This window comes from Ornithodoros turicata, chromosome 4, assembly GCF_037126465.1.
Source record: "Ornithodoros turicata isolate Travis chromosome 4, ASM3712646v1, whole genome shotgun sequence".
Classification (NCBI taxonomy): Eukaryota; Metazoa; Arthropoda; class Arachnida; order Ixodida; family Argasidae; genus Ornithodoros; species Ornithodoros turicata.
In genome coordinates, this window is record NC_088204.1 from 5,948,990 (window position 1) to 5,976,160 (window position 27,171).

Consider the following 27,171-nt stretch of genomic DNA (forward strand, 5'->3'; position numbering starts at 1 on the left):
AACATGTATTCATATAATAATCCACCCACTCCCGCCTAAAAGCTCTCTCACACCAGACAACTGTCATATCCACCCCGCTTGACCGCGCGCTCAGGTTTACTTTGAGTGCAGTATACAATGTCGTTGGAGTCCTGCGAAAGACGCAGCTGTGACACCTCATGGTGTAAAATCCTACCTCTCCGTGATCGAGCTCCGCAGCATCATCCGAAGCTCCACAAGTCCCATACGGGACCTCACTGGGATCAGTGCACTGTATACCCAAGAACGGCGACCCGTCCCCCTCCGCTCAAGTACCCTCCTTATTCTCATAATAATATTTGCTCTCAGCCTCTCAGCATATTTGCCAAACAATAACGAAGCAACGCAACCGGGTTCCTCCAGAAACGGCAGGAGGGTCGAGTTTCGCACTCGATTCGTTCGGGCAGAGAGACATTATTGTTAGACCGTGGCCAGCCATTCAGACCGGAACGTTCCGCGTGGACGTGGTCTTGGCAACGCGTGAAAAATAACGCTATCTAAAGTACTTTGGTTTCCGCATCTTTAGCTCATTTATTCCACCCTATTTTTTAAAATGAAAACCAAAGGAATCGGGACCATAGAACCCCCTTTCTGCAAAGCCCCCTTCCAATCGTCAAGCCTCCCCACCATTTCTTGTAATTAAGTTTCTTCCTTCTCTGTTTATTTTTCTCCTCTGTGTTTGTGAGAGTGTCACACTCCAGCCTCAGGATGTTGAGTTAGGGGGAACTCAGCTCACCCCTCTGCATATGTATTCCTCCCACAACTATATGCTGTTCGCGACTCTCACGGCTATGTCGAGCCTTCTGGAACGCGTCAATCTTGCATAAGCGTCTTATTTTTGTTTTCGTTGGAATGGTGTTGGCAAGCCAAAGTGTGAGATAAGCGAGAAGCATCTCAGCCATTTATCATATTTGCATGCATAATTAAAAACAAGACGAGGAGACCATCTGCCAAGCGCGCAGTTGTCTCGTCTGCAATGCGCAGGAGGAATTCCTTCACGAAAAGGAAATGACCCTATTAAATTTCATTGTGTTGCATGTTTTTGGACAGGTTTCAGCAATATTAATGACACAGGGGTTGACAACACGTTGAATCGTAATTTGTTTCATCTGAATAGTTCCCGCCAAAATCAGCGTTACGAAGATGGCGCCACAGTAGCAAGGACGACATGTTGCTAAATAACAGCCATTCCGTGTGTCGCGAAATAGTGCTATGATGATGCAGTAGAAAAAGTAATCACAGTATGTCCGATCTTAAATTTAAGGCACAAAATTGCGCATATTTTAATAAGTAGCATCATTTACATTGCAGAAGTACAATAATAACTCGTACTTCTCTTTTTCTTACGTTGAAGTGCACACGGGGAGTAGTGGATAGGGTGAGCATTTAACGCTACTGAAAACGAGAGTTGCTCCGGTTGTTCTTCGCCGCAGTCGCTGTTCCGAGGCGGACCATGGCTCCGTGGTGTTGGGCCGCCGTCACCGTCCTCACGCTGGTAGGCCTCGCGAGGGGTTATGACTGGGGCGGTCGCTTTACGCAGCCAACATGCCTCGACATCCCGGACAACCTCACGCTCTGCAGAAACATCGGCTACAGCAAAATGCGGTTGCCCAATCTCCTCGATCATGACAGCATGGCGGAGGTGCAGCAGCAAGCCCGCTCGTGGGTTCAGCTGGCCAACCGGCGATGCCATCCCGACACACAGCTGTTCCTGTGCTCCTTATTTTCTCCGGTGTGCCTAGACCGTCCCATCTTTCCGTGCCGTAGCCTGTGCGAAGCCGTTCGACGCGGATGCGAGGAGACGATGCTGCGGTACGGCTATCCTTGGCCCGATATGGTCCGCTGCGACAAGTTTCCCCAGGACAACGACATGTGCATCACTGTGCAGTCGACGGTCAAAGGAGGTGAGGTCGCGTTGCCCTGGCAACTGCTCATCGATCACCCCCGAGTCTGTCGACATATTTTGTTTATCTCGTGGGGATCGTCTGCTGCTGTCAGCGAAGGTTGATGCCGTGCGTTTCTTTTGCAGAAACAGCTGCCTGTCGGGCGTGTCATCAGCCGAACACGACAGAGAGCTTCGTAGACAATTTCTGCAGAGCAGATTTTGGTGAGCCCCTCTTGATATTTTGCGAAAGAGAGATGTGTGGAAGAGCTAGATGATGATGCTTGCCAGCAATGCTAATAATAGCGTGGCCTTGCATAATTTCGGCCGTGCGACGTTCTTGTAAGTTATAAAATCATCCTCGCGAATTTTCATCGCCGTGCCTTCACAGCCCTAAACACTTGTGCGCTTTGCAGTGCAACTAGACCTGTATTTTTCCTCCGATAGGTCATCTATCCTCTGGTATGCTATAACAAAAAAATTAATCAAAAAATAAAAATGTCCTGTTTTTAAGGTGTGCCTTCACTGTACAGACATCTAAATATTTATGTAGAAAAAGCAAAACTGGCATACACCTTCTGAATCTATGGCATGGCATTTCATTATCTGTTCTGGTAGTTTCAAACTAGTTCTATTCCAGCCACTGAAGAACAAAACAAGCAGTGTCTTGCCACGGTTGACATCATGCGGTCATAGCCGTAGCTAAGTGCCAACCACGTTGTAATACTGGAAACGCAACGCTTCCTTTTCAGTGGTCAGGATACGTGTGAAGCAACAGACACCGACAGTGCTACGATGTAAAAAGGCGAAAGTACTCAAGCTCCGACCGGGGCTGTCACGGAAGGACCTGAGGCGTCCAGCCTTCCACAGTGCAAACCTGACGGAATGTTGCGGAGAGCTCCGAGGGTCCCTCCTGGTGATGGGGACGCGGGACGCGGATGGTCACCTCGTCCCCACTTTCATCGTCCCGTGGAGGCGTACCGTGGCCTTCCGCAAGAGCGTCCGCACAATGCGTCGAGTTGACTGCACCAATCCGCTTGCTCACTAGTCGCTGAGGCACAGCTCTTCCCTGGTTCTGTACCAGACTGTCCCGTAAGGTACTCGCAGCCATTTGGGACGTACCAGTGTTGTCTACCAGCAGGTGTGTGTTGCGGTATATGTGGGTGGAACCCTAGCTGGACCCGGCATAACGTACGTGCTGTATTGTTGCGTCTTGGCAACATTGCCAAGGGTGTGCCATATACCGATCTGACTCAACCTTTTTTTTTTTACGGGAGATTATTGCGTCGTGCAAGCCGTTTTTGTCGGACGAGGTTTTGAGAGGAAAAGACATTTTACTGTAATTCGTTTGGTCTGAAATTTTTAACCTTTTTGTGCACAAAATTTATCGGGGATGATATTTAAAATTAACCAAAGAACTAGCCCATAGACAATACATTAAAACATGCCGGGTGATGCTTTGCAGGGTGACTTGCATCAATGTTTTTTTTCTTTTCTTTTTTAGGGTGTGGAGATGTAGTTTTATGGTGGACAAACGCATAGCACAAGGACAGCACTTGAGGTTATGGGTTATGGGTACCACAGATAGGAAAGTTATTATTCCTTTATTTGTGCATGTCTAAACAAACGCAAAAGCTAAATACTCATGGGTGTAACTGCAAGTACAGGATCATTTTATCACCATTACACCTTCTGAACATGCAATCCCTAAGTACCACTTACGTTTCCAGTGAGGTCACAGTAACTCTGTTTTTTTGTGTGTGTATATGTGTTTTTTTGTTTTCCATGCCAGTTTATTTTTGGAAAAATGCAATACGTATGCACACAGAACCAGGGAGGAGCCGTTTTTGCCACTCCCTCTACAAGTGCCAATGAAGCTTTTGCTGCATTTTCATAGGTCTTTCAAGATTGCAAATGCTGGTCAAGATAGGGCAACCAGGCACAAGGTGTGTGCCAGGCAAACACACTTATTCCTTTTTCATAAAAAAAAAAAAAAGCAGCAAAGCAAACAAGCAAACTTTCTCTGAACATACAACTTTGCTATCAGAACAAAGGCGATGTTCCTTTTGACAAGGCCAAACTGTTGTGCCACTAGTGTTTTGTGCCAACTTTTACTTGCTGCAAATATGCCAACCTATTTGCTACAATATACGTGAACCGACCCTTGCATATAAATATATACAGGTGTGTATACATGTATGATAGAAGCCTCGACTGTGCCATTTTTTTTATACTTGGGAAGGGGTGGGGAGAAGGAGGCTGTGACATTTTTAGTGCTGCAACCTATTTTGAACTTGTGCATTTTGTGAAGTGTCTTTCTTTCCTTGCTTGTTGTAGAAGTTTGTGCCAATTTTTAGTCAGTTATACCTTGATCGTGGCTGCAATTTTCGTTATATTAGTTAGATTTTTGTTTGTTTGTTTGTTTGATGGCAAGTCATGGAGTGTTGCACTATCTCAGTTTTTAAAAAAAGGTTTACCAAGTTTGCCTGATGCGTCTTGATCAACGTTTCATGTTCAAAATTAGGTTGCCGATTTTTGTCGTTTTTAAATGTGTCGTAAAGTATTATTGCTTTTGTGGCATGTTTTCAGTATTTTTCTGCAGTAATGCTTAATGGGGGCCCATCTGAAGTAGCCCTTGTTTACTGTGATAAGCATTAATAAATAAAAGCTCTAATTTATAATGTCCGTGTTGTTGTTTCTAACGTTCGCCGTCTGACTTTGAGGTGGTAACTGGTGAGTTATTTTATAAAATAATAAATTAAGCGAACAATAAATCAGAATGCAAGTAACGGCTACTTTCGGAACAACACGCTCACGAAAGCTACGCAGGGACCATTTCGAAACTCGTGTCTGGCCACAATGTGCAGCCTGTCTAGCCATTAGCCATATCCCAATCCGTTGCCCAAGTCAATAGCGGAAGGCACGTTTCTTGCACGACAAACGCCGGTGTATTATCAATTTATTTTGCAGCTCGGATGTCAAATAAGAAATGGTGAAGTTAACACCAGACCTCATAGAGTCAGCAGCTCAGTACATAAATCCAGTTAGGGACAGAGAACTGGATCTAAGAGGTAAGATTCGACGTCATTGTAAGCGTCACTTTACAGCAGCCTGGCGTTTGAATAATATCGTTGAATCCTAACTGTCTAAATTTACAATTTTAGGGTACAAAATACCGGTAATTGAAAACCTTGGCGCCACTTTGGTAAGTGTCTATGCACTCTATGCTGTCATGAGGCTATGAAGGCTTTGCGAATCATATCCAATGCCGACCCGTCTGTGTTGCTTGTGCAGGGGAATGAAGTCTATGTCGTTTATTTCTAGGACCAGTTCGACTCCATCGACTTTTCAGACAATGACATCAGGAAATTAGACGGGTTTCCACTCTTGCGTCGAATCAAGACACTAATCTTCAACAACAACCGAATATGGTGGGGTTACGCTTTTTGTGCAATGCGCCACTTTGTTTCTAGACGGTTTCACAACAACTTTTGGAATAACCTGTATCCATTCGCCACTTCCCTCTACCACGGTGTTACCTTTCTTTCTTCTTTTTGAGCAGTCGCATCGGCGATAACCTGCAGGAACATATTCCCAATCTGGAAACTTTGGTGCTGACAAGCAATCACATACAGAACCTCGGAGATATCGATCCTCTCGCCAGCATCAAGACCCTGACATATATGTGGTAGGTAGTCACGTTAATAGACTAAAATATTATTAAAAACGCAAAAGTTTCATAACCCTTTTCGGAAACTTTTTAATTCCCCTGCAAGTCTGCTGAAGAACCCTGTCACAGTAAAGAAGCACTACCGGCTTTACGTCATCAACAAACTACCGCAGCTGCGAGTGCTGGATTTCCGTCGGATACGTCTGAAAGTACGGCCAGGTCGGCTGTGTTATTGATGCTTCGTAACTGACTCTTGGGCTTGCCATAGGAACGGCAGGAGGCACAGCAGCTGTTCAAGGGACGTAAGGGCAAGCAATTGGAAAAGGAGGTCGGAGTTACCACGGACGAGAATGGGCCATCTGCGGTTGTCACCAAGGGAAGTGGTGATGCCAGCAGGACATTAAAGGGTGCCGTCTTGCCTCCTGGTGGTGGGTACACGTACTACCTTTATCTGCACAATGAGTTGTCTAGTTTCATTCGCTGAAGCTAAAAGGCTTGTGTTGGCAAAAAAAAAAAAATGTTTATCTCGCACTGTAAAGTTATCAAATTTCTTCACATGATACGCGGCACTGTGCAGTATTAAAATGGTAATCACAATGGTAAGAATATGGTTCCGTTGAACTGACACCTGAGAACGACGTATACACGTCTTGATAGACATGTTGGTATTGCTGCAAATTATCAGGACTGATAAAATGTCATTTTGTGCTTGTGCTTTTCACGCCTAATTACGATTCAGAGCAATGTCGGATTCAGCACGACACATCCTACGAGGTTGGCATATTTCTGTGTTCCTCATGGATCAGTTTTGAAATTTTTCTTCATCTACGGACGACACTAAGTCTTTTGTGTTTACTTTCAGTTTCTTGCAATCGTTTCAGCCGTTTACTTTCATCGTTCTTTTCCCCATTTCTCTTTATCGAACAGAGGAGGCCATGGACACAGGAGCGGTGAACGGCAGCTGAAGCGTGGCTTCTCGTCTTGACAGAATGGTGCAAGTTTGTCAAAGTCTTGCACGTCCAGGCATTGTACATTTTCCCATTCATTTCATCTTCACAGCATCCACACTGTGGTTCATTTCGCTGTTTCCGGTCGAAGTGATGTTTGTTCAGATGCTGTAAAGAACAGTTACTACTACTACTACCTTTGGTCTGCCAGCCAAAAGTGTTGATACTTTTGCCGAGTTGCGATGTGTCTTTTTTTTTTCTTTTTTTGTAATAAAGACTTCCCTCTCGTTCGAGGCGGATAAGCATCTGTCTGTTTCTGGTTCTGGAAGGAATCGAAGCCAATTTGGATAACTGTACCAAACTTTGAAGTTTTGTTTTTTGGCAGTCTTGTGACCCAAGGAGGCGGGGGAAACAGGCACAGTTTTTGCTATTGGCCTCCTACCTTCGGTTATTTATTAATTATATTGAATTGCCAACAGAGGCATAGCTTCTTATGAGCTCTGCTGGCAACAGCGAGAACCCCTTATGGGTAGTTGATTATCTATTTGAGTGAGGACGGGAGAAGGTGAAGCTCTGAGTGATCTTAGACTGTGCGGAAGAGATGATCCTATGGATGATAAAATACGGTATGCCCTGTGCATGTTAAAGAACCCTGATGTGGGAAAAATTACAGAGTAGCTACTGTGGTGGTGTTGGCGATTATGGTTGTCTTGCGACATAAAATCACAAATTATCGTTATTACATAAACACGAAACATTGATGGAAGATGCATCAGCACACGTACGTGTGTGGGTGATGTTTTTCATGGTCTTTATGGGTGACGCGTATGCTCATTGTTTGCTACACCTGTCGTCTGTTACTACAAGTACGTTACTTCAAATTTCCCAGAAATTATTCCGCAGTTCTAAGTCTGAGAGCCTCGAGTGAGTGAGGGGATATGACAGCTTATAAGAGTGTTTTTTTATGCGTATTTTGTCTTATCTTTCTGTTCTGGGAATACTCCACTTCATTTGTCGTCTGCCTAGTCTAACCACTGCCCCATTGCATCTATGAAATATGGGCAGGGAAGGGTAACTGTAATGGTAACGGAAACAGAAACGGTATATTACCGAGATTGGAGATGGTAACGATAACAGAAATGGAAACTCATACCACAGTCCTCCATTACCGGAAACGAAAATTATCGTCCGGTGATGAATTCGGGTAATGGCTTTTCCTGTTGTGCGATGACATTTGAGTGACTTTTCGTTTTATCTTTGTGTTTTGATGACTCCATTCCCTGTAATGCTCTAAATACTATACGAGAGCATGGAAACAAAGCGCAATATTGGATCTCTAGGGCGCATCCCTTGTCTCAGGCCTCGTAATTCAGTGACATCAACACATCAGTGTACTCCACGATAGCACGAGGACGACAGCCTACGATTTTTAGTTATTTATTTTTTACTGTTTTCATTTGGCAGTATTATTTACTACTGAGGGCGTCCGCCTATGAATGCGACATTGAATGAAGGTTACGCCCATCTTGAGTTGCTGGACTCAGAATGAGTGAAGACTGAAGACATGTTCCTACATTGTTTTAAAAATCTTGCAAGATGTGCACACCCCAACGACGTAAAATTACTTGTGTAGTGTGTGCGCGTGACACCGAAGCAGCACTTGAGCAAAACAGGGTGCTGACAGGGTGCTGCTCTGTAACAGCCTTTCCGTTGCCGGAAACAGTAACGGAAACGAAATTGAAAGGCTGGTGTCAGAAACGGATAACGGTAACGAAAATATAGCGGTAACAAAAATAGAAACTGTAACGAAGATACGTTCAGTTACCCTTCCCTGAATATGGGTACTGTATTTGAGGTCCGTGGCCTTGCGAGTGTCACAAGGCATTGCACTTAGAAGGAACCATGGTTTTCCCCTCTTTGTCTTCATTTCCCATTCGCGAAACGCAATTACACGAGTGCATTGCCTTTGGAGGGACTTCCCCCTGGTTTTGCTGCTGCTACTACTATGGCAGTGACAACTTCTCTCGCAGAAGTTAACCTGTTGCTTCGCGTTTGTGCGACGGTATTTTTCCGACGTTACCTTTTTCGATTAATTCCTTTTCCCGCAGTTTACTGAAAGTTTGCCGTCGAATTTGTTTCCGTAACGCTAACCCGTACGGTACAACGCGGTGAAGCGGATGCGATTCGGTTTGAGAGAACTGTAATGCTCAGCCTTATTCCAGGCGCGTACGTCTTCGAAATGTAGTTCCTGGCAGAGCGATGGGTTAGAACTACGCGACATCATATAGCGCCTCCTTCCTAAAAATGTTTTGTGGAAAGTATCTTGCACTAATCTTCATATTGTAATTATATACGTGATCGCGCGAGGCTAGCGATGTTTGCAGCACTCAATTGTTCTTCGTGGAATAACTTTTAATCGGCCGTTTACGGCGGCTGTGTACTCTTTGCCGACGCGGGTGGGTGAAGTGTGCGTGGTCGCAGGTGGATGGCGGTGTTTCTAAGCAGCCTATCGTAGCTGCCGGAGCGGCTGTTTTGGAATGCGGTGGGCAGGCCCAGACGATCTCTCCGAAGACAGGTTTTCGCGGCAACCTGAGAGTCAGTGCGGGGCGAAAGTGCACGTCGACCGATTGCTATGGCGGCCACGGAATTAATACGGCCGTCTTGTTCTGCGCTGACATTAAGTCTTGTGGCCCTGTTTTGTGCCGTGGTTCCAACCTGGGGTCACGTGGCGTTGACTTTCCCTCCGGCACGGAATTACAACTTGGACTTTCTTGACAATGGCCGCACCAAGGCGCCCTGTGGCATGCCGAAAGGTGAGCATGGTGTCTCCGAACTCTTTTTCTCGCTGTGTAGATCTGAGCTTGTTGTTCGCGAATGCCCGCAGTTGAGGGAGGAAGAAAGTTTAAACCTTGGTAAGAACTATAAAGATAGCTGCTTTCTTGTTAACTGAACCAGTTAGATGAATGGGCATTGTCTTGATTGTTCAATCACAAGCCCCTCTTGTCCGTTTTAGATCTGTGCTCCGATAGCATGTATTGAGATTTTTAAGCTGGGACGATTAGTCCTTGCAACAAGCTTTGTTGTCTCTTACTTTCTTTGGGAAGTTTGCTTGTGTCGTCTCGTAAGTGCCTGGCAAAGCAATCTTGTCACTTGTGTCCTACCTGCCTGAGTACCACGGACCCGGTATCCGTGAATGACAGCTTTCGTTATTTCCGTGGGCCGGATTGTGTGCATGCGTGAAGGTCTGACGGACAATTTGGCAGGCGTAACAATACTTAGCAGCTGCTCGTGTACGTGAGTGTGCTCAAAAAATCGAAATGGTTCAGGACTGCCTTGATCCTGCGGTGTCGGTTGTGCAACCACGGCGTATGCGTACGCTCAAGAATGCTGATAATCTGGAGAAGGTGTCACGATCTTTTTAACGCAAGCTCGCATTCTGGTACGATTACGCAATTGCTCAAGCGGGGGCGCAAAGTGATTGTTTTGCGCGCTTTAGCTGCGCGCTTGTTGTAGGTAATGTACACATCGTTTCGGCGTGTTTGTGATCAGCATAATTCGTTACGTGAGTCGAGTTTGTGCAATTGTTTTTTCTGTTTTTTTTCCTGTTTGGCTTGTCACTGTCTATTCAAAGGTTGCATGACAATTTGCTGCAAGTGTGAAGGGAGAAAAACTGGAATGTGCTGAGTCAACTACATTCCACTGGACTCCAAGGTCCACTTTACACACATTCCTCGTCAATGCAGTCGTTTCTAAATATCCTTGATAGAGCGAGCAAGACGTGGCAGGGTTCCAAGATACCGTTAAAAATTATGCGATTTGCTTTTCTCTTATTCTGCACCTCTCGAAGGGGAGGTATAAAAGAGGTAATAAAAACATTAACATGAAAACAAGGCATCTTATTTTTGCGATCAAGAGGGTAAAATAATACACAGTCCAGCTTGTCGAAACGTCGTCAAGAAAAATAATAACGAAAGAATGAAGCACGAAGTCAGAGTAACAATTTAATATGTGAGCTTTCGGGCATTCTTCATTTATCCCGCTTCTGTTTGATTGTCGTCTGCCATGGACATATGTGTCGTCTGCAGATTCGTCGGGTCCGAAAACGAAACTCAGGAAGCGCTAGCTTTTCATTTTGCGCACTTATCTCGGTCATCGTGGGCACCGCAGGTAAGGGATTCACCGACCGTGACTGTTGCTTCTTCGCCCATTTCCGGGTCGATCGTCCGTAGGGTGAGCCTGTGCGCTTTTTTTCGTGCAGAATGACCTCTCCAATACGTCGTCTCCTTCATGGCCGTTCAGCTTTCTCGGGGGGTTTTCCGCGTCACAAGGAAAGGGCAATTCTCATTGATTTATGGTTGCACCTCACCTTGGTACGTTTATACCTGGTACCTCACGTCCTTGACTAGAGTTGGGGTAATGATGACTCAGTGAATGTTTCTGTCAGCATCACCTCTCTCTCTATTTCCTTCTTTTTAAAGTTTTTCGTCCTGACTTTTGCTCCCTAAAGTTCTTCGGAGTGTTCAAAGCCGGAGCTTGAGATATTTCGACTCTCGCAACTACATGGTTTACATTCATGATGGGAAACTAACTACCGAGGCTGGATTTCACGAACAGATGAACATGACACGAGCCTCAAGGTACCCAAGAAAATGAAGTATGGCGGTCATTTATGTCATCGACAGGGTTTCATTCAACAACTACCCAAGTAATACAGATCACTCGAAGAATAGAGTATGTCTGTAATTTATTATACGCCGTAAGCGTGCGAGACAGTGATTTATCCAGACCCCCTACACCCCTCTAACACCCCCCCAATATTCAGTGACACCCCCCCTAACTTTTTCACCTGTGTACCCACTACAGGAGGTGCGCTTGCGATTTCAGCTTTAGACACATGTTGGTAATGATATGTTAAGCTGTAATGATGGAACTTTAATAATAACCCCCCCGCCACCCCCATTTTTTCCAACACCCCTCCGTGCATGGGATTCTGGTTAAACCACTGGTGGGGGAGACTTGCGTCAAAAGGCCGGGAATGGGAACATGGGAGCACGTGTCGTTACCAGAACAAACTGGTGCTTGCATTCGACCACAAAATGCCACGTTTTAGATCCGGATCCGCGTGCAGTTCTCTGCATCCGTGTAAATTTGAATAAGAGATGAGTACATAAAAACGAAGTACGCGCATCCTGATCTACATGTATACCTCCGTGACGAATGACCTTTAACTGAAAGTTTGCCGTATTGAAGCTGCGAAGTTCGCGGTATATACGACTGCAGAAACCGGTGAAGCAACGCTTATAGGGTGTGTCCCGCGTTTATTTCTGATAAATTTTTGGTCAAAGTCGCGTTGGTTGAAGTCTAGGAAACGTAAGGCGGCGAAATTGGTTTTTCGTCCGCGTGGGAGGCCGGGTGTGGGCCTGTCCGTGCGTTGCCCTTGATCGAGTGAGCCATTTATTATAGACAGGAACACAGAAGAATTCCCTTTAATATGAACGTGCATATGATATAGTTTTGCGCACGGACTGCTGCTTGCGGTTTAAATTGCGCTCTTGTTTGCTCTTGTAAACAACAACCCCCCCCCCCCCCCACACACACAAAAAAAGATAACGTAGGTATATACAAATATGGGTGTCACCCACGCCCCTTGCACGCTCCTGAAAATCCTGCACAAATGCTTCAGTACTGGTGTCGACGGTAGAACCCGTACTCACTGAAACATTATGAAGCATTATCGCGGAAATATTATGAAACTCAACCAAATTAGATGCATGACTTGTGTTTCTGTGATAACACTTGACGTCCTCCCCCCCCTTTTTTTTAAATTTTTCATTGATGACTTTTTCTTCCGTCACCTGTCAAAAAAGCTTGTGACGAAATCAAAATATGCAGACGGCGACCGTGACACACATAATTGCGCAACGATTTTAATTTAAAAAATTTTGACGTTACCTGTCTTTTGCAGAGGTTGCAAAAAAAGAAAAAAAAGAGGAAGAACACGTCCACACATACGCAAATGACAGGGAAATTGCCGTAGTGCCATTTTACGACGCCGTCACTGCGAACAAACGACCAGAGAATTCACCCACTCCGTGAAAAACCTGATCTTGATCACACATACTCGCCTTGTCGCGTTCCGCTTTGATATTTTGCTAATCTCTCTCGCTTTTTTTTTTTAATTGTATTTCTCCTGCGCGCGCGCACACACATACAGCCTTCCTGCATTCCTCTGTGTGACCTCGATTAAGCCCAACTCCCCGTTACTTGCAAAGTGTATCGGATTGCGTGGACACACATTCCTCCTCGCGCAAAGGGCTCTTGTAAAACGGGCGAGAGCGCTTCGTGCCGCCTTGAGTTTTGATCTGCTTCGGAAAAGTACTCACGGTGCGGTTTCGCTTTCGTTTCTGCGCGTGAAGCGTTGAAGCATGAACGCCATTTCAGTTTGTTTGCGTCAGTGATTACGCTGTCTCGTGGGGTATACTTCGGAAGAGCGATTTCGTTTTGTTTGTGTCGTCTGCAAAGCAGATCGTCTGCTTACAGATTGCAGTAGCAGAATTGCGGGGGAGTAATTGCGAAAGTGTTCTTTACTTTGCTCTTAGTTTAGAATGGTGAAGGGTCTGCGTAAGGTGCTACTAAAGAAAGAAAGGGGAAAAAAAAGTGAGAAAGGGATCTCAAGCACACGACACGTTTGAGCGGATGTGTTTGTTTCGGTCTGTTTTCTTTCTTTTTTTCTTTTTTTTGTCGCTTCAGTGGTTTCTCCAGCTGCGGGACTTCTCACGATACTGAGGGGTATGCTAAAGGGAAAAGAATGAAAGCGTACCCGTGAAAAGGGAGTAGGTTACGAAACGGCACGTAAGTAACTGTGCTTTTTTTTTTTCCCTTCCTGTATATGTCGTCTGCTTTGCCAAGTTTCGCTCAGCTTTCGTGTTTCGCTTTCTTTATTTTCTCTCTCTCCTTTCAAAACGACGTGTGCTGCCTTCCTGCTACCGCCGTAAAACGCTTGAGTTTCTCATTCTGTTACTTGGCTTCTTCTTTTTCTTTTTTCCCCCCTGCCACTCGGTTTTCAGAAGACGTGTCAAGGGTCGGCGACACAAAGGAAGTGTCTTGACAGCGACACGTCTCTTTTATATGTTGTTAGCAACCTGCTGGAAGCATCGTACGAGTTGTCCCCTCTTGTATATTGTGACGGTGTGCGACTTTTTCCATCCTCACTACGCGTCTGTTTACCTTATAGTCTTTGGCGATAAGGGCTGCGTATAAACACTAAAAAAAACGATCACATTTAGCTGCCAAGGACGCCCGAAATATTTGTGGCTATTTCAAGAACAAGATAATACGTCGTGGACATTTATTAAATACGCGTTTCTAAAGAAAGAGCGGCACGTTTTTCCTTGATGACGTTTTCCTGAAGCCAGATTACGGTTAATTACGTAATTTTCGGTAATTATAGCCGGAGGTAGTTTCATTGACGTTAAGTATCAAGGTGGTTGAACCTCAAGACGACGTCCTCTTTGGATCGATTGTTTGGATGCAGCGAAACGGTGTCACTGCTTGCACTCCAGATGGCTTTCTGGTCTGTGCGACAAAGCAATCACATAGAAGGTGTAATTGCTGTCCATCAGCAGCTTACGGTAGTTCGTATGTAACTTTGTCTGTGACTTATACGCGAATAGGAGTAGTGTTAAGTTGTGGCTGCCGTGTTATCATGGAAATCAGCGTCTGCCGAAACAAATCATCCTTGAAATACGGAGTATTCGAAGGACACAGAACAAGCAAAGTCCAGCAGTGTTACTTTTTAGGGTTTGATACAAAAACACATGACATGAGTTCACTCTGGTAGAAGTTTCACACCACAGTTTTACAAAAACTATAAGACATCAACTGAAAAGTGAGACCCTCTATCTTCCAGTCTGTCGTTGACTATCGGCTAGATTTGGCAACACCCCGAAGGTTGAACACGATTTTTGGTGGAGTGTATACCATTGTGTTCACGCTTGCACTACAGGGTGTTCAAAATTAAGCTTTCACGAGCGCTACGCAAACACAGCGATGACAGGAAACCGGATGATAACTTTACGCTACCTGTGTAAGAAACAGGTGCTGCTAATTATGTAGCACCTGTTTCTTACTCAAGGAACAGAAAAAAAATAGCACCAGTTTTCTTTCGTTCGCCTATTTATAATGTGCCACTGAAAGCTTAATTTTGAACACCCTGTATTATTGCTCACCAAGTAACAGAATGAACGCAGCACTCCTGCTATTCCACGGTTGGCCACATTTGAAAGCGTGAAGTGGTGTAAGGTCGCTGTTTTCAGCGGAATCCCGTTCCCGTGTTTTCAACAACACCCCACCAGTTTCCAGTTAGGCTTTTTATTTATCTATTTATGTTTGCTATTCACCGGCGTGAATAGGAAAGGGACCCCGAAAGGTTCTAGCGGCCTTGCAGTGACCTTGTCTTCGTACAGTACATTCTTTTCTGTGTTCTGTCAAAACCGGCCTGCCCGTCCACCACAGGTAGCCACAAATGGGTACCTTTGAAAGATAGCCTTTTATAAGTTGTTGGCGGCTCGCCGGTCTTGTTGTTGGAATCACTTTTTTTTATTTTTTTTATTTCTTTCCTGCTTTTGATGCGCTCGTGCTTGAATGAATGTCAGCTTTCTCTGTTGGATGAGCAGTAATTCAGTCGTGTCGGAGAAGAGAAAGACCTTGTATTTATAATTAGACACATTCACTGTTGCGGAACGTCACCCAAGATGACGTAATGTCGTCTACATCCGTTGGGAAGGATGCCCGTATTTTGACGAAAGTTTTTGCCTGCGTTTTGAAGGTCGGTTTATGCTGGAAGTTTGCTTTTGGAAAGCAAGTGACTGCGGAGCGGAGGTTAGCAGACGACACGCTGACACCATGTCGTCTGCTTTCCCGTTTTCGTTTTTGCAGGGGTTTTGAAGGTCTATTTATGCTAGATGTTTGCTTTTGAAAAAAAAAGAAAGAAAGAAACGTATAATGTACAGGAACACAGAGGCATAAAGGATGCGCACAGTTGGCAGTGTATGAAGCATTTAGCTGGTGATTGCAAAGCGGAGGTGACACAGTGACACCATGTCGTCTGCTCTCTTGAGCTGTATTTACAATAGCGCTTACCTCTGAGTGTTGTCTGTACGCACAAGGGAATGTGGAGAAACAGCGGTACGACACCTGTGTTTCCGCAGTATCTCATTTGGATTTGGCAATCTTGTTGGACAGCGTAATTAGTGCTGTCCAATTAGGAAAGACCGCGCGACATTCCAAGCGTAGGTCCCGTCCAAGGTTGCCTGGCTGGCTTACACTGCCGATGTTGTGGCCTTCGCGGTTTTGCCGTCAGCCACTTGTGTACCGATCTTCTTTGGGATAACGATGGAAACTGTGTCCTACTCTCTTTTTTGTCGCCGTCCTCTGTCGTCAGCTCGTGAAACAAGATTGCCTTAGATTCAGCCAAAAGATCAAGAGTAATTTCTTCCACATATTGTCCGCACCGTGGATGGATTTACATGATGTAGTATCTACATTGTATTTAACAAGCATTTTCCTTTCGGGAGGTATGACGTGCAATTATTAGAGTAACTGACAGGTATGAAACTTATTTTTTTTTCTCGATCAAATAAATCATTTGCCCGTCGGACCATCATTTTCCTTCATCCCGTATGGTCGCACACATGGCCAGCCATTTTAAAGTACAGTGCCTCCCAGTAGTGGTTAATTATACTTTGCCAGTGTATAAGCAGAGTAGCTCAGAGGTATTGTTACCTCTGTGTTGTAAGAAAACGTGCAGACCACTGCGTGGAACTCGTGAACGGATAAAAAACAAGTATTAGAGCGGCTTATTTGCATCCAAACTTCGCGATCTTCCTCTCCGCTCTAGACATTATCACGTGACGTTATTATGCGTGTCGTCTGCTTCGGAATTGCTTCCTCTTTCTTCGATAATGTCGTTTTGGTCGTCTTGTGTTGCGTCATTCCGGTCACCGGGTGTATGCATGTCCCTGCGTGATCATTTCCTTCTGATGATGAACTTGTACTCAATCGCTTCAAATGGCCCATCATGGTTGCATAATCTGGTGATGTCATCAAACGTAAAGAATAAGTGAATGTGTGTGCAGTCGACAAGGAAACGAGACGCAGAGAGTAAATATATTGTGCCTTTTGTTTTGTTTCTTCAGGCAACATTGTGACGACGCTGCCTGTGGGTGCTACAATAAACGTGACATGGCATCTGGCGTATCCTCACCGGGTAAGAAAACCGTGGATAAAATGAGGATCTTGTTTCCAGTATATTTTCTAAATTCTGAAGGAGGCTCGATATTCCTCAATAAAGAATTACGCGTCTTTTCTGATGGCCTACAAATTCGATGTCGGGACCCATAGCCAGCGGTAGGGCTACCTTCATGGCGCTTTGAGCAATACGCCTGACGCTGTAAATCTCGTAGCAGTTTCTTTCCCTCTTTTCTTCCTCCCTCCTACTAATCAACCCTGTCACTAGTAACAACGTACGTGGGACTCCTTCTCTAACGTTTTGGAGCTGCGTACACCAGGTGAGCAACTTTAGCTGGGACGTCTTCGGGCAGAACAGGTTATGATGTCCTTTTGAGGCCGACACTTAATCTTATGCGTGCACTGCAGGCAGTGTTATATTGAGCGCTGTACCAATTAACTCCCGGAGATATGAGTCACGGTTATGCGGCCAAATGAGCTGAGGAGGCGAATAGCTAATGCGGTCAAAGACACCAACTTGGTAATAAATAAAAAAGACAACGCTACATCTTCCCTCGGGCGCGCAACGCGGAGGCGTGAAAAAAAAGAAAGAAAAGAAATGTAGTCACGCCCCATCGTCACCGCCATCACTCGCAAACCGAAACTAGTGCCGCGTGGAAGCTAACCGAAACTAACGATTCGCGCATTATAGTCTCTATAATCTCGCTGCAGAATTACACGTGGTGCTGACGTTTCGTGACGCGTCCGGTGTTGCTTAATAGCTCCACGAAGCTCAAATTTCAATAATTAACGCGTGGAAAAAGTAAACAAGAAAGAGAGGAAACCGCACATAGCGCGCGCACCCTTCTAAAATTTCTTCACGCGGTTTATGAGTTTGACGCTGAGCGCGACCACGTGCGGCGGCTCAGGTGTTCCTCTTGAACCCCCCCAACACATTTATTCTGAGTTTAGATCGAAACACAGGAGCACAGAGGGGGTAGGTGTGTCATCTGACATGTTGAACCTTTGTGAACAGGGTGGCTACAAATTGGAATTGCTGGACCCAAATGAGAGCCACCTCAGCGACCTCACGCCAACATCTGGTCCAAACGGGGAGTTTCTTGGCCTAGACGATGCGACGTAAGCTGCCATTTGCGTTTGCTGCCTTTAACACCTTGTGGTATGCAACTTCGCTGAAATGTTCACAGGGCACAGAGTTCCACTATCCGGTTACCACAGGGCTTGACATGCCGCAGTTGCTCGATACGCCTCGTTCGACAGGCCGGAGAGTGGGGCAAAAAGTACTTGTTCTGGAGCTGTGCTGACATTGATATTGTACAAGGTAAGAACACGACAAGGCTCAGCTTAGTCTTGAAGAGACAGGACGTTTACTTGCAAAAAGTAAGCACCGGCACTAAAACGTAAAAACAATTGACATTTCGGAACCAGTTCTGGCTCCATCATTGGAATGGATGCACTTGGCTCCCTACCTACGTATTAAAGATAAGGAACAATCCTGCCAGCCAAGTGCATTCATTCTGGTGATGGAGCCAGAACTGGTTCCGAAACATCCCGATTTTCAATTGGTTTTATGTTGTTTTGTCGGTGCATACTTTTTACAAGTGAGCATGACTGTTCCCGACCTTTGTCTGCAACAAGCACTTGTTTTATCGTTCATCCTGGTAGTGTATCTATTGTGCTACCACTTTTTGTGCTTAGATGCCATTCAAGTTTTATGTGGCATTGCCAAAAATCATATTGACCTCACTCAATCTTCTATCTCCAATGAGCTCACGCGGAGTGAGAATAAGAACTTTTCCTATTGGCAATGCAGTTTCTGAATTCAATGTGATCTGCTCGGGCCACGGCAAACTGGATGGAGGCCGATGCAGCTGCGATCACCTTTACTCTGGCAACGTCTGCCAGTATAAAGGTGAGAAAATTGAATACTCTTTTCAGTTTTCTGGTCTGACAGCCATGGGTACTTTATGTAGATGAATGCTGGACGGATTCCGACTGTGGTCCTAATGGACGGTGCATTAATGTGGATGCTACCACCTTTCCAAGGATGCAGTGCTTCTGCCAAATGGGATGGTTTGGCCCTAAATGTAACAAAGGTAGACTACTTATATTAGTAATTTCTCACTTAGATATGTATCCTTGTACAGTTCTGCATGGTCATATGTTCAATTCTTCTCCCTAGTGTCCCCCATCACAAGAAGTGGCATTACATTAAAGGATTATAAGCAACAGAAGTTATCCGACGAATTTATTCTGTACTGGAAGATACTGGAAGTAAGTAAAATAACTTTGAGGTCACTTCTGTGCCTGTGAGATCTCATGGTTAAGTTCTTCACCTGATATGTTTCACAGAGAACATCAGAGATAGAGATGGTTATGAAGGTCCAAGGGACATCGTATGCATCTGTGGGATGGAGACCAAATGGAATAACTGCAGCCTGTAAGGCATTCCCCCATGTGGACGATAGGGCTCCTAGAGTACGGAGAGAAGAGCCAACTGCAGAACCCGAACCTGTATCTGAGCCCGAGCCATCTGCCGAACCGGAGCCAAAGTCTGAGCCCGAGCCATCCGCTGAACCGGAGCCAAAGTCTGAGCCCGAGCCATCCGCTGAACCGGAGCCAAAGTCTGAGCCCGAGCCATCCGCTGAGCCGGAGCCAAAGTCTGAGCCCGAGCCATCCGCTGAACCGGAGCCATCCGCCGAACCGGAGCCAAAGTCTGAGCCCGAGCCATCCGCCGAACCGGAGCCAAAGTCTGAGCCCGAGCCATCCGCCCAACCGGAGCCAAAGTCTGAGCCCGAGCCATCCGCCCAACCGGAGCCAAAGTCTGAGCCCGAGCCATCCGCCGAACCGGAACCAAAGTCTGAGCCCGAGCCATCCGCCGAACCGGAGCCAAAGTCTGAGCCTGAGCCATCCGCCGAACCGGAGCCAAAGTCTGAGCCCGAGCCATCCGCCGAACCGGAACCAAAGTCTGAACCCGAGCCATCTTCTGAGCCAGAGCCAAAGTCTGAACCTGAGCCATCCTCTGAGCCAGAGCCAAAGTCTGAGCCCTCTGCCGAACCCGAGCCAAGGTCTGAACCCAAGCCATCTGCCGAGCCTGAGCCAAAGTCAGAGCCAGAACCATCTGCCGAGCCTGAGCCTAAGTCAGAGCCAGAGCCGTCGGCAGAACCTGAGCCAAAGTCAGAGCCAGAGCCGTCGGCAGAACCTGAGCCAAAGTCAGAGCCAGAGCCGTCGGCAGAACCTGAGCCAAAGTCAGAGCCAGAGCCGTCGGCAGAACCTGAGCCAAAGTCCGAGCCAGAGCCGTCGGCGGAACCTGAGCCGGCAGCCGAACCAGAGCCCAAGGCATCTGTGCCTGCAGGACGAAGCTACAAAGGCAGCCATGGCCACTCTCGCACCTACCCGCCAAAGAGTGCATACACTCCACGTGCTGACTTTCATCCCATGGATTGCACAGACATTATCATTGGTTCCGCAAGGGGCAATCTCAGTCGTGTGTTTGATTACTATACCAGAGATCGCTCAACCCCACAAGTTGACACTTACTTTGGTGGCCAAGACGACCTCACAGCGGCTTTTGCATATGAAGAAAACGGTGAAACCGTCGTCCTTTTCAGGAAGCCACTTAAAGGTGGGTTATGTTACAGACATGTTTGACTGCCAGAATTACTGAACAACTTGAATATGCTTCAGTGTCTTGTTTTATCATAATATTCCGTCAGAAGAAGTGTTTGGAATGTATCTTCATGCCTCACACAATATTCTCAAAGCGTACACACAGAAACAGATACTGCTGTACGGAACGTTCGATCGTCATGCACTCCTGAAACGTCATTCCAAAGACCCAAAAGTACTGCGTGGTCTCGTATATTTTTGAGCCACGTTACAATCATTCATTCAGTGCACATGCACTCTGCAGGGCATATCGCTAAACTATCATAATAATAGGAATACACCTTAGCTGCTGCGTTCAGCGAATGGCAGTAAACTTTTTCCCGTCACCCTTCCAGCCAAGGAACTGTCGGACCATTCCTTTGATGAGGGACTTATGGATGTTATCTGGGCAAGAGGACAAGAACCTGGAGCGTACGTGCACAGACCTAAAACTGGCCTCGATGAAGGCAAGGCCCGCATTCTGGACTTCTACAGAAGGGACGAGGTCAAATACCACGGGCACGGGGATCAGCGAGGCAAGACGACCATAAATTTCCGTGGTGAGTACAGCCAGAAAAAGGTCATTGTCGAGTTCAGCTATACTCGGTTGAAATAGTATTGAGTTGGATACCGTACAAGCTGGATGTGCTTCCATGCCTAAATGGGGCGTTTTGAAAAGGAAACCTAAATTTTTTTATTATTAATTTATTTTTATAAATTATTATAAATAAATAATATATATATAGTTTACATAATAATTATAATATAATTATTTTTAAATAAATTATTTTATTTTTAATTATTATTTTTTCTTTACTTTCGATCAACAATTTTTGTGGTATTGCCCTATCATATTTGTCATTACAGTACTTGTTTTTCCACAAAACACAGTACATATTTTTTACTGTCGAGCATCAGTGATTCTGTTGAGTACTGACAATCCTGATAGGCGTTAGCAACTCTAGGACATGCACCATGCTGATTCCACTAAGCATGTCCTCTTTTGTGGTTTCCGCAACGTGAATCGGGTTTTTGAACAAAACTTTGCAGAGAGAGCATCGAAACAAGAGGCGCCCAGCTGCTACGGTGAGTGGCGGTATCCTCTGAAGTGCCAGGGGCTCCAGTGTGAATACATTGCCACATGGAGGCTCAACGACAAGACGGACCACATCCAGTTCCAGATCCAGACGAGGAGCCCGGACAAATGGACTGGCATAGGATTTTCGGACAACACGCGAATGGTAAGAGCACGTTGAATTGGGAATTTCCATTCCGCCTTTTTCCAAAGCGTGGAGATAGCTGTAGTCTCTTGCCCCTTTTTTAGGACAAGACGGATGCAGTCATTGGTTGGGTTGAGAAAAACGGACGGTTTTCCATTTACGATGCGTAAGTGATTTCCCTTACGGTTTCTCACTTTTTCTTTTTGCCATGAAAGACAAAGGATGTATGCCAGTTCTTTTTTTATATATATATATATATATATTACCAATGAGTACCGTAAAAGTAAGGCGACTGCCTTACGCCCCGCGCTTGCATAGGCCCTGTGCACGAAGCCTTCAACCAGGGATTACGTTTTTTTTTTTAAATATCAAGTATGCACTTAATTGCACGCGCGATCTTCGAAAACACGTTCAAAAACAGAAATGAGAGAAGAATGTGTTATGTGCCATTCCGTCGTGTGATGGGAAAAAGTCCCACTTTTACGAAAAATCCGCCAACCCTGCAAGCTATACCGAGGATTTCGCACCCTTCTCTCCTTCTGCCATTTCCCGTACTGCTAAAATCTTATCATTTCTTATCTTTTCATTACTGCTGGTGTGAAATAGGCCCCACACACCCCTAGCACCGGCCCTGCCTACCATCGACACATTTTCTTACTGTTATGGGCATGTTCGGCAGAATTTTTATCATATAAGCGTATCAGCGTTCCAGAAAGCTTTAATCTGTATGTTTCTTGGCCTTATCAATAATTTCCCTCCGAGCCAGCAAAGCTCAATATCATTACATTGATTACAATCTCTTGTTCTCTCATTCATGACGCAGATGGATCACTGGCTATGATCAGCCGACACTAGACAAGTCCGTCAACATTGCCAATGCAACAGGACAGTACCGTAATGGACTGGTGACAATCCAGTTTGAGAGGAAGCGAGACACGGGTGATGCATCCCATGACTTGGCTTTTAGTGACGATCGCTGCCTCCACCTGGTGTTCCCCGTGAAAGGTGGACTTTACAACAGTATAACGAAGAGCATTCGCAGACATGAGAGGACGCCAATCGTGACGCCGAAAAAGGTGTGCATACAGAGCTGCGGACCAGGTGAGCTTTAGAGCCGTGCTTATCAGTGCGAAAATTTTAGTCTGTTGGAACGGTGCTGATATCTTTCCCGAGACGTCATGGTGCCATCTTAGAGAAAGTTTCAGTACTTGAATTGCTGCATAGCTTGTGGACTGCTGTGTACATGTTGGCAATTAGAAAACATCACTATGCTGCACTGTTAAAACAGAACTTCACCACATAGCACGCTCCTACCCAGCCATCGTTCCGAATGATATCATTCTGTGTCCTAATTTGTTCAAAACGGGGGGAGGCACCTATCTGGGACAAGCATAATCTGTCTCAGATAGGCGCTTCCTCCCATTTTCAATAAATCAATAAGCAAGAATGATATCATTCGGAATGATGGTTGGCTAGCAGCGTGCCATGTGGTGAAGTTTCGTTTTAACAGTGTACGACCTCCTCCAAATGATAGAAAAGGCAACGTTGGGTTTGTCAACCAGTTTGCTCATTGCTGATACTAAACTGAAACGTAAAGAGAGCACACTTTCTCACCTTATTAACTAATGCTCCCATTCTTTGCCCCCCCCCCCCCCCCCAACCCAGTACGTATGTGTTATAGAGCGACACCGTGTCAACGACCTTGACAGGTTCTGTAACTGGCAGAAAACAAACTTCATTTCAGAAACACCTGTTCCAGAACCGGAACCTGAAGGTGTCCCCGAACCTGAACCAAAGCCCGAGCCCGAGCCAAAGCCCGAACCGGAGCCAGAGCCAGAGTCGAAAAGCCCCCTGGAAAAGGGACTGAACAAGTGTCGTGGTCAGTGGCGTTATCCTCAGAACTGTGCAAGCGACACCTGCGAATACGTGGCGACTTGGAACTACCAGGCTCGGACGGACGAGATTTTCTTTACGATCAGTACGAAGAGCAACAAGTGGACTGGTATCGCATTCTCAAAGAACAAAGCCATGGTGAGTGTTGCTCGAAGGGATAGTATTTTAACCGCTGCAGTCTTTACAACCACTTCCGTATTTATGCAGCCTGAGACGGATGCTATTCTTGGCTGGGTGGAGGAAACGGGACGTTACTTTGTTATGGACGTGTAAGTAATAATAAGTAATGTAAATGTAATAATAATAATAGGTAATAAATGTTCGGATGAAGTAACCAAATGGGCAACGTCTCGCTCTCAGGTGGATCGATGGATACGAGCCGCCGCTGCTGGATCCGGTACAGGACGTGGGAAGCATCTCTGGGGCACGGCAAGACGGGGTGACGACGTTGCGTTTTGCGCGGAAGAGGCGAACGGGAGACACGGGCCACGACCTGCCGCTCGACGGTTGCGTCCACTTGGTGTTTCCCACGCACGGCGGAGTCTTCAACGCAGTCTCGAAGAAGATACGAAAACACGAGCTGCGTCCTTTTGTATCCGACAAGCCCATCTGCTTCAACGAGTGTGCTGGGGAAGGTGAATAATTTTTTCTCGCTTTTAGCTGGTGGGGGCAGAGCAACTGCCTTAAAAGGTTGAGTTGGTTTGGGTTGAACTGCTTGAAAGGGCTAAGCAGTTGTATTCTAATCTGGATTACGTGTAGGGTTGCCACCTTTCGGAGTGAAAAATACCGACTGAGGGAGAGGAGGTGGAATAGAGGGAAAGAAGGAAAGGCTCGTGGGAAAGGGAAAGTGGGTGAGAAACGTTCTAGCTGGCTCGACACAACCACCAACAGCTTTGCACAACCACTGCTCTTGTACCCTCCGAACACAAGACGTAATGAATAACAACGATAATAATAACAATGAATAATAATAATAATGAATAACTAAGAAAACGACTGGTGACTGCGGAGTTTGGTCTGTGCTCCAGATTTATTCAAGCTGTAGTGGAATGTTGAAGGAAAAACCCCGTAAAAGCCATTATGAAAGGTCTTGAGCCACAAATACCGGCAAAAGGCTGCCGGTATCACCTTCCTACCGGCAACCGGCAGAGGAAGCAAATAACCGGCCGTGCCGGTATAATACAGGCCTGGTGGCAACCCTAGTTATGTGTGACACACACAAAATTTCCACCTGATGGTTTCGGGTGGACACCACCAGGTGGATGGTTTCACACCTGATTTCAACCATCTACCAGATGGTAGCCACAGGAGAAAAACCAGGGCTATAGTTATCCTGATGCCACACCAATTTGCAGCAACTTCTTATCAATAAATCCAGTCGCTCTGAAGCCAAATTACACAAACAGAAGGAAACCTACATTGGAGCTCTTTACTTCCATGACAGCTGTGCACGTGCCTGTACGGCCAACCACTCCAAAAGCGAAAACAGCCGCGCCAACCACGCCGAGCACAACCGGGGCTCCCACACCAGACGTACAGCTCGAGAGGGAAGAATACGTCGTCCGCATCAAGCTTGATGAGTTGTGGTCGTCAGAGTACAACAGCAGGTCTTCCCCGAAGTTCACTAGACTTTCTGAGCAGATAACCAACACCGTAAGCTATAGATTTCTTGCTCAAATTTTTCTGGTGGCAAATGGCAACACTGTCATATAAAATCGTTACGTGTCTTTTGTCAAGTTGACAAGACTGAACACCGATTGACTGAGCGACATTTTTACAGTTGGAACCGACATTGACCCAAGTGCCTGGATTCCACAAGCTTGAGCTCACAGGGTTGAAGAGGTATCTAGTTGTTCGAAACACTCTCATTGCTCAACAACCTCATTTAGCGACGTATTTGCTGTTCATTGATACCTAAGTCTCCGTTAGAATGCTTGCAGAACGTTCAGTCATGGCAGTCATGTCTGTCTCCTCTTTCAGCGAGCCTGGGAATGATAATGTCATAGCAGAAATGACTGTGGTGCTAGACAATGACAAGCCCCAAGAACTTGAAGACTTGCTCAACGCCACCGTTGCAACTGGATCCCTAGGGGCACTCAGGGTCGACCCTGCTTATCTCGTCATCAGACCAATCAGTGCTGAGGATAACGAAATTTTACACGTACAAACTGCAGGTATGTTGACTCAAGTTGTCTACTATCCTCATGTCGATGTGGCCTCAGTGAACTGAGCGAACTCGCTCTGGTATTCAGGAGCCTCCCCGAATGCTTGGGACCCGGAGCAGACCAAGTTCTACGCCATTATCGCTGGCGTGGCCGCGCTGGTGTTCCTCGTTTTAATGCAGGCAATCTTCATGGCCTGCAGGGACAGGCGACGCAGGAGTCGCCAACAGACTGCGCCCAATAGGGTGAGTATAGCTAGAGCCTGAAGTTTTAGGGCTTTACCCGATTCTTCCCCGAATTTGCACCCCGAATTGAAGGTTGCCTCTTTAGGGTGAAACCCGATTTTTACCTGGAAAATTGCCCTCGTTGGGACGTCTGTAGGAATGCACCAACTTACTTGTTTGGCAGAAAAATGTAGTTACATCACCGTTTGTACCAAATCGCTACAGTTAGTTTGAATAACTGAGCCCGATTTGTCCCCGATTTTAGCGTAATTGAAGTTTTTTTCACCTGACTTCGCATGAATTTAGTGCACATGTTTATTCACCCGATTTTTACCCCCCGAATTTAGAAAAAAATATTTCCCGAAAACTTCAGGCTCTAAGTATAGCTTAGTTGGGAGACTCCAGAATGCGTTGTCAGTACACTGTAAACATCTTTTAAAAAAGGACCTTGGGGAGAGGCACGAAGGAACTTTAACGAAACTTTAAATCTGAAACAGGAAAAGCTTATCACTAACTCAAACTGGAAAGACTACTCAACGACTGCCAGCAGCAACTACAGCTACGAAAACTTTGCACTCCGTGGCGACGAAGACCATTCCATGAAATACTCCAGCAAACCCCGCGGAGGAAGCGGGCACTCGACATCCAGGTCGCGCGACGGGACGACTGCTCCGTACTCGACGGCGGACCGACCGCGGTCAGACCCGCAGGAGCTCAACCCGGACTTCTACTTCATGCCGCATCAGCGAAGGTACTCTGGTGAAGTGGTGCGTGTTTTTGTGGACTACAATAATCCGGAGTATGCCGGAAACAAGTGATACGAGGTGGTCGGAGTGGCGGGTTGACTCGGGGTGGGATGTGGGAGGACTCTGCAGGGATGGACTCTCAGTGTACATATTTTCTGTAGATTTTTTAATAATTAACTCATTTTTTTTACAGTTTTTAATAAAGCTGCCTTTTAGCGTTTTTACACCTTGCTGCAAAGGATGCCCGTATCAATTTCCGATCATCGCAGTGCCCGTATGTCTTGATACAAAATCATTGCAGGCTTGAATTACCGTCTCTATTTGCATAATTAACGCACCTTTTGTACGCAAGAGTTTTCTTCTGGAATACCTGGGTTGTCATCCCTGGAATCAACGGGCATTTTCCTGTCATTGCTTGAATTTTGTTGTTTCAATAAGTCATCATCCTCTGTTCTGCTAACAGATTCACTCTGTCTTAGAGAGCCTCAGGCTCAATATAATACAATAATATAA

At 45.9% G+C, this 27,171-nt stretch overlaps 3 protein-coding genes across 3 annotated transcripts; all 3 read left to right on the forward strand.

Moving 5' to 3' along the window:
• The first annotated feature begins 1,414 nt into the window (after positions 1 to 1,414).
• Positions 1,415 to 4,585, forward strand: LOC135390846 (secreted frizzled-related protein 5-like). The gene is made up of 3 exons (XM_064620788.1): positions 1,415 to 1,922; positions 2,048 to 2,125; positions 2,653 to 4,585. Exons 1-3 carry the CDS (start codon positions 1,472 to 1,474, stop codon positions 2,946 to 2,948), a joined length of 825 nt encoding a protein of 274 aa, XP_064476858.1. The 5' UTR covers positions 1,415 to 1,471; the 3' UTR covers positions 2,949 to 4,585.
• Positions 4,586 to 4,784: 199 nt separating this feature from the next.
• LOC135390850 (U2 small nuclear ribonucleoprotein A'-like) lies at positions 4,785 to 6,824 on the forward strand. The gene is made up of 7 exons (XM_064620792.1): positions 4,785 to 4,971; positions 5,065 to 5,105; positions 5,225 to 5,331; positions 5,463 to 5,588; positions 5,677 to 5,779; positions 5,839 to 5,998; positions 6,498 to 6,824. The coding sequence occupies exons 1-7, from the start codon at positions 4,890 to 4,892 to the stop codon at positions 6,533 to 6,535; spliced, it is 657 nt and encodes a 218-aa protein (XP_064476862.1). The 5' UTR covers positions 4,785 to 4,889; the 3' UTR covers positions 6,536 to 6,824.
• Positions 6,825 to 6,909: 85 nt separating this feature from the next.
• LOC135390847 (uncharacterized) lies at positions 6,910 to 26,890 on the forward strand. The gene is made up of 20 exons (XM_064620789.1): positions 6,910 to 9,330; positions 16,714 to 16,784; positions 17,781 to 17,884; positions 17,953 to 18,086; positions 18,579 to 18,677; positions 18,739 to 18,861; positions 18,948 to 19,039; positions 19,118 to 20,390; positions 20,770 to 20,973; positions 21,464 to 21,654; positions 21,738 to 21,799; positions 22,457 to 22,734; positions 23,378 to 23,664; positions 23,734 to 23,795; positions 23,887 to 24,161; positions 24,971 to 25,179; positions 25,307 to 25,368; positions 25,507 to 25,700; positions 25,779 to 25,933; positions 26,410 to 26,890. The coding sequence occupies exons 1-20, from the start codon at positions 9,150 to 9,152 to the stop codon at positions 26,728 to 26,730; spliced, it is 4,377 nt and encodes a 1,458-aa protein (XP_064476859.1). The 5' UTR covers positions 6,910 to 9,149; the 3' UTR covers positions 26,731 to 26,890.
• The last annotated feature ends 281 nt before the right edge of the window (positions 26,891 to 27,171 follow it).

Coding starts and splice junctions, on each gene's coding strand:
- LOC135390846 (XM_064620788.1), top strand. CDS start 1,472: ATGGCTCCGTGGTGTTGGGCCGCCGTCACCGTCCTCACGCTGGTAGGC. Junction 1,923..2,047: donor GCAGTCGACGGTCAAAGGAG/GTGAGGTCGCGT, acceptor TTTCTTTTGCAG/AAACAGCTGCCTGTCGGGCG. Junction 2,126..2,652: donor TTTCTGCAGAGCAGATTTTG/GTGAGCCCCTCT, acceptor CTTCCTTTTCAG/TGGTCAGGATACGTGTGAAG.
- LOC135390850 (XM_064620792.1), top strand. CDS start 4,890: ATGGTGAAGTTAACACCAGACCTCATAGAGTCAGCAGCTCAGTACATA. Junction 5,106..5,224: donor AAAACCTTGGCGCCACTTTG/GTAAGTGTCTAT, acceptor GTTTATTTCTAG/GACCAGTTCGACTCCATCGA. Junction 5,332..5,462: donor TTCAACAACAACCGAATATG/GTGGGGTTACGC, acceptor CTTTTTGAGCAG/TCGCATCGGCGATAACCTGC.
- LOC135390847 (XM_064620789.1), top strand. CDS start 9,150: ATGGCGGCCACGGAATTAATACGGCCGTCTTGTTCTGCGCTGACATTA. Junction 20,974..21,463: donor GACGACCATAAATTTCCGTG/GTGAGTACAGCC, acceptor AAAACTTTGCAG/AGAGAGCATCGAAACAAGAG. Junction 25,934..26,409: donor AACAGACTGCGCCCAATAGG/GTGAGTATAGCT, acceptor AATCTGAAACAG/GAAAAGCTTATCACTAACTC.